This window comes from Megascapheus bottae, chromosome 18 (assembly GCF_031878675.1).
Source record: "Megascapheus bottae isolate mThoBot1 chromosome 18, mThoBot2.hap1, whole genome shotgun sequence".
NCBI classification, from domain to species: domain Eukaryota; kingdom Metazoa; phylum Chordata; class Mammalia; order Rodentia; family Geomyidae; genus Megascapheus; species Megascapheus bottae.
This window is the reverse complement of record NC_143526.1, coordinates 12,066,074-12,076,512: the sequence shown is the minus strand read 5'-3', so window position 1 is coordinate 12,076,512 and position 10,439 is coordinate 12,066,074. Positions and strand designations below refer to the sequence as shown.

Here is a 10,439-nt window from a genome sequence, read left to right as displayed (position 1 = left end):
TCAATGCCTAGACTGCTGGAAGGATCAGCTTTATTTAACCCTAAACAATTGTTATTTATTGCAAGTGTCCTGTTCCATTGGCATAAGAGAGCAGAGGACTTTATCCCACTTAAGCCCCTCACTCTTTAGCAAATGCACAAGCTGAAAAGCAGGCAGCTCAGAATCCGCCACCATCTGCTTTCCCCAACGTGGAAGCACAGTGAGATTTGTGCAGCCAAACAAGCCATGAATGATCTTCTCGGCCTGTCCAATTAGTTAAATAAACTGAAAAAGCTTTACTGACAAAGCAGTGATAAATGCTTTGTGATAATTACAGGATGGTGTTCTCTCATTGCACCAACTGGCTGTGTTTAATCCTACACTGGGCATCGCTCATGCCATTAACAAGATGCAGGGAATTAAGGCTGAGCATGGGGAGCAGACTGAGTGGACGCTGGACCAGAATGCTAAATGTAGAAGCCCTGAATGAGGCCTGATCCCAGCTGCTGTCTGCACTGTCCCCTTGTGCTGTATTGCTCATCTCTGAGGGTGCCAGCTGAGGGAGGGTGCCAGTGTCCAGCCATGGATCATGGGAAGGTAGAGTCACCTCAGTGGCAGTTACAGAAACTCAGCCATCAAGGTAACCCTTTGAAATGGGAAACAAACAGTTAAGTAGCACAAAACCAAGTTCTTCCATGGACTACACAAAACACAACCATACCAAATATATTTCTTAGTTTATTAGAATAAGTGTATAACAGAAAATCAAAGTAGGACAAAGCTACATTTCTTAAAGTCTGTGAGTCCACTAAATAGACATTTTGTTGGGGCTCAGACAAGCTTGCCCCCTGAACCCCCTCTCTCTTCTCCCCAGCTAAGGAACCATTTATCCACAAGATGAACATCATTTCTTTGTAGAAATCCCATAATTCCAGAATTAGCCAACAAATGTCAAATACACATATTTTTAAATATTTACATTTCCATTGAAGGTTCAGGGAATGATTACTAACATTTATAATCCCAAATGACATCACAGAACACTTCAACCCTAATCTAATTCAAGCTTAAGCTAGATCTGCAAAAGAAATTCACCCCCAACCAACAGGCAAACGGTAGGCTAAATCTGCAGAGAAGAGATGCCTGCCACCTTGCAGATAAGACTGGCAGCTCCTTCTGCGAATCCCAGAGGTTAAATTTAAAAATACAGATGGGTATTATCTCCAAGAACAGAGCAGAATCACAAGTCATTTTTGAGCAAGCACTTCTCTTCAGTGGGTAATATCCTGGAAGTCAGGTGTTCATTAAATATGTGGAGAACGTGGATTACTGTCATTTTGTTAGTTTGTTTTTGATTCACAGGCTCTATTAAGGCACAGAGATTTAAGCCATGAATTTTTGGAGTCAGAGAAGGGATTTAAACCATGAATGTTGGAGTCAGAGGGGAGATAGATGTTTTGAAGGACTGTACTTTGGTTTCCCATGCTAAAGCTATTGTTTAAGGTGATGGAAATATGCAGGGGTGTTAAAGCATTCAGCAGGTGCTAGAAAGCAACCTTTTCCTGTTTTCCTGACTTAAACAATGGAGAGGTTAAGAAGAAAAATAATAGGAAAAGGCTTTCCTATATTTTATTTTCTTTCTTTTTTTACAGCTGTGCTATTTTGAATTTAGTAACTTTTTTTGGTCAAATCTCATCTCTGTTCTGTTAGTTTTCCCAGAAATATTTATAGGAAAAGAAGATTGAAACAAAAAGGACTTAAAGATTGTATCCATCCATTGAAAGGTTATTTGTTTGGTGACAGCATACAAGCTGAATGATTACAAAGTAAGAGAAAATGGCAACTTTAGAAAGAAAAAAATAATTTCCGATGCAGTTTCCCCTATCCAATAGAGAAAAGCATGCACACCGAAGTGTTTAAATTTTTATTGCACATTTTTGCCTGATCAGTGCAAGATGTCTGCATGCACCCTCCAGGAAGTTGGTGAGTGTATCACTTAATTAGAGAGACTTATGAATCTGACAGTGAGCCAGCCTGCTTCCCTCCTGATCTCAGCCAGACTTGGTGTCATTCATCCCATCATAGCTGCCAAGAAAAATGACAAGAAGGAGGTGAAGTACTGGGAAATCAGTGGGTAATGGTGATGATAATGATGAAGGTAATGGCCACAGTAATGAGAGGGATGGTGATGAGGAGGAAGTATGTCAGAAAACAGATGTAAAAGCCAGATACAGCTGGTTTGGCCTCAAAGCCAAGCTAGACTCCAGGCAAAACCAGGGCTAGATTTCCATGACAATGAGTGTCCACAGAGGAGTCCTTTTCAAGGCATCTTTGAAGTGGAAAAATTCTCCTCTTTTCATTCTACATAACTCAAGTTACTTGGAGGAAAGATTTCTCTGCTATGTCACATCTCTTCAATAATAAACAACTCCACCAAAAAATTAAAAAAAAGTAGTGGCTAGGTACTGTGATTCATGTGCATAATCTTAGCCACAGAGAAGGCTGAGATTTGAGGATCAAGGTTCGAAGCCAGCCCTAGATGATCAGTTGGTGAGTCTCTTATCTCCAGTTAAAAGCCAGAACGGAGGCAATCACTCAAATAGGGGCTAGCTGTGAGCAGAGTGAATTCAAACCCGGGTACCAAAAATTAAACAATGACAACAAAAACCCCTCTAGTTCTAACTTGAGATGAATTTATTCCAAATATAATTTCTCTAGAAGTGTGCCATAATTTCTGCACTTAATACAATTCTGTATGGGAAACAAGAGGAAAGGAAAGCAAAGCCCATTTTCTTGGAGTCTACTTCTAAGTAAAATCTTCTTCTTGTTAATTCTGTTGGACTACCTGTTGTCCTCTCCTATCAAAGACTCTGGCCAGACCATGACTGAGTAATCTGGGATCCCTCAGGATGAATGACAAATCTTAGGCTTAGGATTCCCTACCTCAAATAAACCAAAACAGAAATAGATGGGTGAATAAAGCATTTGTCCTCTTGCTGTGGCTAGTGTTTTCAAGTGGTGTGACACCAGGTTTGCTGGCCGTGGAAAGGAACTGACACCCATCAGTGGGGTTTTGAGAAACTTACCAAACACTTCCCCTTGTGGGTTAGTAAGGAGAGGATGCACAGAGGGTATTCTTTGGGGTTGGGGATATTGCCACCCACAGCAGAGCTGAAACACTGACCAGAAAAGAAAGACTGGGCTAAATATGAAACAAAATATGATGCAAACAAAAGGAACTGAAAGTGACTCTGGCAAATTCAAGAATCTATACACACCCTTGGGGGTTATAGTAAGCCTAGAATAGGTAAACCTTCTTTACTCCAAATAACAAAGGCTAAAGGCTGGAGGTAAAGATGTTGTATTTGCATTTATTGCACTGAAATTCAATATTGCCATGGCTCTAAAATCATCTGAAGGGTTCTTGTTGGTTTCATGCAGTGAATTGCCAACCCCCACAAACTGGGGCTGGAGGAAAGGAAAGTAGAAGGATGCTCACTTAATGAGGATCCTGCCTAAAGGAACAGCTGAGTTCTCTCTTTGTTAAGCAATGGAATTTCCATAGGAAAGCTGGAGCCCTAACTTTAGCAGGTGGTTCACATCTGTAATCTTAGCTATTCTGGAGGATAAGATCTGAGGATTGTGGTTCAAAGTCTGCCTGAGCAGAAAGTCCATGAAACTCCTGTCTCCAATAAACAACCCAAAGAAACCAGAAGTGGAACTCTGGCTCAAGGGAAAGAGCACTAACCTTGAATAATAGCTCAGGGACAGCACCCAAGCCCTGAGTTCAAGCCCCAGGATTGGCACACACACACACACACACACACACACACACACACACACACACACACACACACACACACACACAGCAAATCTCAATCATTCCTGAATCTTACCTCTCCACCTTTCCATTATCTTAAAAACTAGCTGGAAACAATTACATCTAACTATAACACCTACACTTTAAAGGTGATAAGGAATATTTACTTAACTCCTTTGGCATCTCTTCATCTCCCATGGGGCGGGGTGGGGACTGGAGTTCACCCTCTAGGAGGATGTGTTGGAAACAATACCATTGTTCCCAGAGAGCAAAGCCTTTAGAATCCTGCGAAGGTTGACTTCCCAGCCACACTGGGGGATACAACAGGGCTGTTTGTTCACGACAGGATCAGGGGAGATCTGAAAATACATACTTTGAAGGGAGGAGACATATGGAAATGGTTTTAAGCCGTTGTCACTGTTAGAAAAGATTTTAATCATTGTCTGTTCTCTTTCCCTCTTCTCTCTTTTTTATTTATTTATTTTTTTCTGAGGGGAGAAAGAGGCAGAGACAAAGTACCCCTTCAGCATTCCATACAACTTGGTTGTCAGCCATACCAGTAAATCAGGGCTCAAATCTCCAAATGAACTTTTGGCTGTGAACTCTGAACTGTGCTAACATACAGCAAACGTGACAGCTTTCAAAACACAGCCTATCACCTCACTCACACATCCGTTATGTACAATCACAATGCAATTTCTCCCTCTATAATCATAGCATGGAAATTCCAGCCAGAAAACTGAAGGCAGGGCAACCTGTGGGGGCCACTGGAGGCATGTGCTAGCTACAAGTCAAGCTGCCCTTAAATTGTTTTAATTGTTGTTGATCTCATCTGTAATCAAGTTAATTTAGTTAAATTAATTATTTCATGACACCAATCTCCAGCATTTTTCTCTGTATGCCTGTTTTCACCAAAGCCTTTCACTTGATTCGAGACACTTTCCTCATCTTTCTTTTTTCAACTTTACTTGTGAATAAACCCTACTATTAGGCACTTAGTAACAATGGGATGTGGTATCTAAACTTCCTGACTGCTTGCTAACCTGGACAACCAACCTCTCTCTCATTTCTAAAGGGTTTCAACCATGCTAAGAAAGAATGCTGAGGAGGGGAAAAGTGGAACATAGAAATGAAAATGCAGAGAAAGATTTCCAGTACTGTATAGGTTCCCTTAGACAAAATAAAAGTATGAATCAGGTTCTTCATTTCTCTCATATAGAGATATCAAGAAGCCCTTCGAAGGGAGCTGGTGAGCACTTAACTCCTCTGCCCTGATCCAGAACCCCGGGGGAGAATTGAAATCAGTCACATTTAAATTTGAAAAGGAGCATTTGAGTGGAAACCATTAATATTCACAACTGACAATGATGGGCCAACACACACACACACACACACACACACACACACACACACACACACACACAGAGGTGTGTGTATGCCATGAATACCGTACACATTGGGGAAATACCTGCACATCCCAAGCCACCATACTTTTAGGGGGAGAGGTGTACAACAGTTGGCCAAGATTCCTGTCCAGACTGTAGAAGGGTGTAGGTCTTCTTTTGAGTCAGGAAATTGAAAGCTCCTAAGATGGTGGCAGCTGACTGACCACATTTCTGGAACTCCCTCACCTTCAGCAGTCTGTCCCTGGAGTTGGACTATTAAAAAAAAAAATGTCAATGTTGAGAGCCACATTGCTCCTGTCACATGCACATCTGGACTCTTAGAGATCACCCCCCCCACACACACACACACATACAGACACTACACACCCCTCCATGCACTTATACTATGGACCCCCATGCCTTTAATGGATGGGGCTGCTAGGGTTGGACTTAACATCCATCCTACATGTCCAGGTGCCTGCCCCTCCTTTGTACTGAAGCCTGTACCTTCCCCCCTGCCCCGTCCCCCTCCTCCCTGCAAAGGTCTCCTTTACCTGTACTGATTCTCCATGGCCCGGCTGTCTGCTCGCTCTGGGACCCAGGAGTAGCTGTCGGCAGCATTCTGGGGCTTCTTCTCTTTGATCTCTTCCCTCTTGGCTCTTCGTCTGCGGTAAATCAGAAGCCCTAGTGCCAGAGCCAGCAAGAGTGAAATGGCTACCACAGTGCCCAGGATGTAGAACAGAAGGAGCTTTTGTCCATCTGTGCCATCATCACTTTGTGTAGCCACAGAATCCTTGTCTCCAGGGGCGTTCTCTCCTGTTGGCTTGTCATGGGAGGTAGCCGTAGGCAAATAGATGCCTCCCTCTGTCCAGATGCTGGGTGACCCACTAGAAGCTGATGTCTCAGGTAGAGAAGAAGTGGGGGTGACACTGGAAGAGAGGGACGGTCTCCTTGTGGCGATGCCCTCAGAGTCTCCCTTAGAGACATCCTCAGAGGCCCTGGCAGAGCTGGATATTTTAGGAGGTACAGTGCTCTCTTGTCTCCCTCCCTCATCCTCTTCTGGAGGAGGCCTGGATGGTGATCCTGAAGACGCAGAGAGTATGATGCATGAGACCCCATTGGAAGCCAGTTCCCAGCCCTCCTGGCAGCCACAGAAGAAGGATCCTGGTGTGTTAAAGCACTCGTTGTCACATGGCTTGCCTCTGGGGTCAGAACACTCATCCACATCCTTGCACTGGGTACCATCCTCTTCTGATAAGTCATAACCTTCATTGCAAGTGCAGTGGAAAGAGCCCTCAGTGTTGATGCAGCCCTGGGCACAGGGCGAGGGGTCAAAGGCACACTCATCCACATCCCTACAGGTTTTATCTTCTGGGCCCCCATGTTTATAGCCCACCCAGCAGTCACAACGGAAGCCCCCCAGGGTATTGACACAATCCTGGGCACAAGGGGAGTCTTGACATTCATCCACATCCACACAGCCAAGCTGACTTGAGTCCAGCTGGAAGCCAGGGGGGCATTGGCATGTATAGTTTTTCCCATGGGGTCCAGGAACACATGTGGCCTTCCCAATGCATGGGCTGGAGCTGCAAGGATTCCTAGAGGCACAGGACACAAGGTCATCCAGCAGCCGAAATCCAGGCCTGCAGCCACAGAGATAGGAGCCATCTCCACCTTCAAAGCAGTCCTGTTGGCAACCTCCATTGTTGAAGTTGCAGCCAAACTTGGGGCTTACGCAGAGGGGGCCAGAGCTGTCCCACGTGAATACATTGGGGGCCTTTTCCTTGCATAGAAAATAATGGCTCTTACTCTCAGTCTCATTCCCACAGACCACACTGGCTGCTGAGCCAAAGGGAACAGCCTCTAAGGAAGACGTGGTAGCCTGAAAGGGGGTTTCATAGGACACCTGGCCTGGACCCCCGAGGGCTAGAGGCGGACACATGCCTTTGAAACTGAACTTGCACACAAATCCCTCCACATTGCTTCCTGGATTCTGAGGACTCCCGCAGGGGCTGTCCAACCACTTGGGGAGATGGCTGGGATGAGGTGTCAAAGATAGGTCCAGCAGTAAGGACACACAGCGTTTGGAGATGCAGGAGGTCCTGACATCTCTGTGCCAGTTTTTATAAGAGGTATCCTCACCCCCACCCACCCAGCTGAAGCCCTTCAGTGGCAGGTCGTGATCCATACACTTGCCCTTCTCTCGCTGGAGTCCGATCCAAAACTTGCCCATCCTTGCTTCCAGGGGTGCCTTGGACCTCAGGAGCTCAGCCAGGGCTTGCTGGACATGTCTGGCCTCCTCCTCACTCTTCACTGTGGCCAGGTTGCCTCCATTCTCATTGCAGTGAAGCTGAGCATCAGCAGCACTCAGCTTGCTCCAGTGGGCTGTGTAGCAGGCAGTCCTCACGCACACCACAGCCTCAGAGTCAGCTCCAGCTCCCATCCAGGGCTGACTCAAAAGCAGCAGCAATAGTAGATTCTTGAAAGTGGCCATCCTGGTCTCCAGCTCACCCTGAAGAGAAGCCAGACACCCCGCACTGACTGTAGCCACCTGAGCTCAGCTCTCTGGCACCCAGCAGAGCTGGGAGCAGGGAGCTGTGGTTTAACCAGCAGAGGAGGCAGCAGCAGTAGCCCCAGCGGCAGCGGCAGTTGTGGCTCAGAGAAGGACACAAAGACTGTTGGACTTCTCATATCCCCCTGACCCAAGGCGCATCCTGTGCTCTTGTAATTCTTATTCCTCACCGGATACTGGGGTTTCCTGCAGTGAATAGTTTTCTAACTCCTGTTGCCTGCATCACCACGGGTTTTGTTGTTCATAAAAGGGGCCAGGCAGCTTTGCTGATCCCTGGCTCAGAGCTGTGGAAACCCCAGTTACATGGGGAAGAAGTGTCCAGTTCTGAGATAGCGTGCTTTATTTTGGCTCTCTTCTCTTTCCCATCACATGAGGAACCTGAATGCTATGCTGCTCAGTGAGCAGAGACCCAGAACTTGAGTAACCCATAATAAAATTCCACTTCCATTTATAAACAACCAAAAGTTAAAAAAAAAATAATAAAACCTGGGTCTTACGACCCAAGGCTTTAGATGGTTATATTTTTCAGCCTTTTTTAGAAGCAATCTGGGTTTTTCTTTTTCCTATCTCATGCCCCTACCCCGACACCCTTGGCTTTGAGAGTTCTTTTTCTTTTATTCTTCCCATCATGAACTTTAAATAGATAGGCAGTTTTTAAATAGGATCTGGGCCGTGGGAATGTCTGTGTTTCTAACATAATGCCAATCTCAAGAACATTAGACCATATCGGGTGAAATTTGGCAGTTTTCAGGGATTTATAGTGTAAATATTGCATTGTGAGGTGGCAGGGTCACACACAATCACAAAGCATCAGAAAGCAAGAAAGGGGAAATTTTTCCAGTCTCACAGGCCTAGGTTTCCTTATCTCCTTCCCTCACTTGGGGATTTCAAGGGCAAGGAATGAATCTTTCTGAAGGCTCACAGCAATGCAGCCAAAGCCCCTGAATCCAAGAACTTTGTCCCTGCAATCATTGGTGGATAGGACAGTACTCCGCTGATTTTCCCTAAGGAGAACATAAGACAAAGATTTGGAGCGACTGTAATGTTAGGATTGGGAGTCAAAACAGTCAAGGAAGGAACCAATAGAAGTGACCTGATGACCCAATGAGTGTTGGAGCCCTGTCCCTAAGACATTCTGGGACACTGTGAAGGTCTGTCTTTGGAACTGTTGCAGTTGAGGACAGAAACAGGCTCTCCATCATGTGTTTCTCTAATTTAGGCTTAAGATCTCTTCTAAAGACTATGAACTTTAGCCCTGCCCAGAAGATCAGGTATCCCTCTTATAAGTCTAGTTATTGACACTTGCAGATATTCCTTTATTTCTTGTGTGACCCATATCCAGTTTATTTTGAACAATATGGACAATCTTTGAACAGGATTCAGGCATGTTGCAGTAGGCACACACAAAAAATAATTCAACAGAACACAGAAAATACCGAGTGATTTATCAGCTAAGATTCAGCATAAGGAAGGGGCATCACCCCTAAAAGGACCCACTGGACGAGGGAAGTCATCTAGAGAATGGGGGGGAGGGAGAGAGTAAGAGAGAGAGACAGAGAGAGAAAGATAGAGAGACAGAGAGACACACAGAGAGAGACAGATAGACAGAGGCACACAGAAAGAGACAGAGAGATAGACTGACAGAGACAAACAGAGACAGAGACAGAGAAAGTGGCAGGTTAAAGTCTTCATTGAGGTTCAAGGATTTTCCCAACCAGATTTCCGAAGGGAGCTATAATTGTTTAATTCAGAGAAAGCTGTTGCAAGCCCTGAGAAATCACACTGTGATTGGCCACTGAAGTAAATCTGTACAATCCATGTAGGTGAAGGGACCAGTGAGGTAGGTCAGAAGGTTTCATCTAACTGTCCCACAGAGAGGTGGGCACCAGAAGTTGTATATGATAGTTACCTGGACTGCCCACAATGGATTGCTAAAGGAGGTGAAGAGTAAGAAGTTGTGTCACAGTCTGGTACGAGAAAGGCTCACTTGTATTCAAAATTGTTGCTGAGGCAACATGGAATTACAGTACTTCAGTGTGCAGCAGCATTTTGGCATTGTGACATTACCATGAGGACCAAGAGCACCACAGGAATGCTTGACTAGAGAATTAGAGCGCATTGCCAAGGGGCCAGGAACAAGGCACCCAAATCTGCCCCATTGACTTCCATGGAGAACTGGGGTGGAATAAAATGCCTGTCTCAGATCCCAGCTGGAAACTCCTCAGAGAAGGTCCTTAATTAGGAAAGAGAGTTAAGGGAATTCAAGTATTTAAGAGATAATTAAGAGTCCAGATATTTAAGATTTTTTTCTCAGAACCCACAGGATCTTTCTTGTGCTACTTGATCCATCCATCCATCTACCCATCCCTCCATCCATCTATCCATTCATCTATCTATCCATTCACCCTCCTATTCATCTATCTATACTCATCTAGCCATTTCTCACTTATCCATTCATCCCTCTAACTATTCATCATTTATCTACTTACCCATTCATCCATCACTCATCATTCATCCATCATTTATCACGCCTATCCATTCATTAATCCATCATCTACCTATTTATCTATTCTGCTACTCACAATCATCCATCTATGAATCTGACAATTGTTTCAACTGTGCTTTGGGTTAGGCACTGGAGTACAGAGAGGAATTTTTGCCTTTATGATTTTTTGAAGTCTTT

The 10,439-nt window shown here is 44.8% G+C and overlaps 1 protein-coding gene across 1 annotated transcript; it reads right to left on the bottom strand.

Annotated features, from left to right (window-relative positions):
* Nucleotides 1–4,931: 4,931 nt before the first annotated feature.
* Nucleotides 4,932–7,854, bottom strand: Cd93 (CD93 molecule). The gene is made up of 2 exons (XM_090351914.1): nt 5,739–7,854; nt 4,932–5,457 (listed from the first exon to the last, which is right to left on the bottom strand). Exons 1-2 carry the CDS (start codon nt 7,676–7,678, stop codon nt 5,433–5,435), a joined length of 1,965 nt encoding a protein of 654 aa, XP_090208040.1. The 5' UTR covers nt 7,679–7,854; the 3' UTR covers nt 4,932–5,432.
* Nucleotides 7,855–10,439: the final 2,585 nt, after the last annotated feature.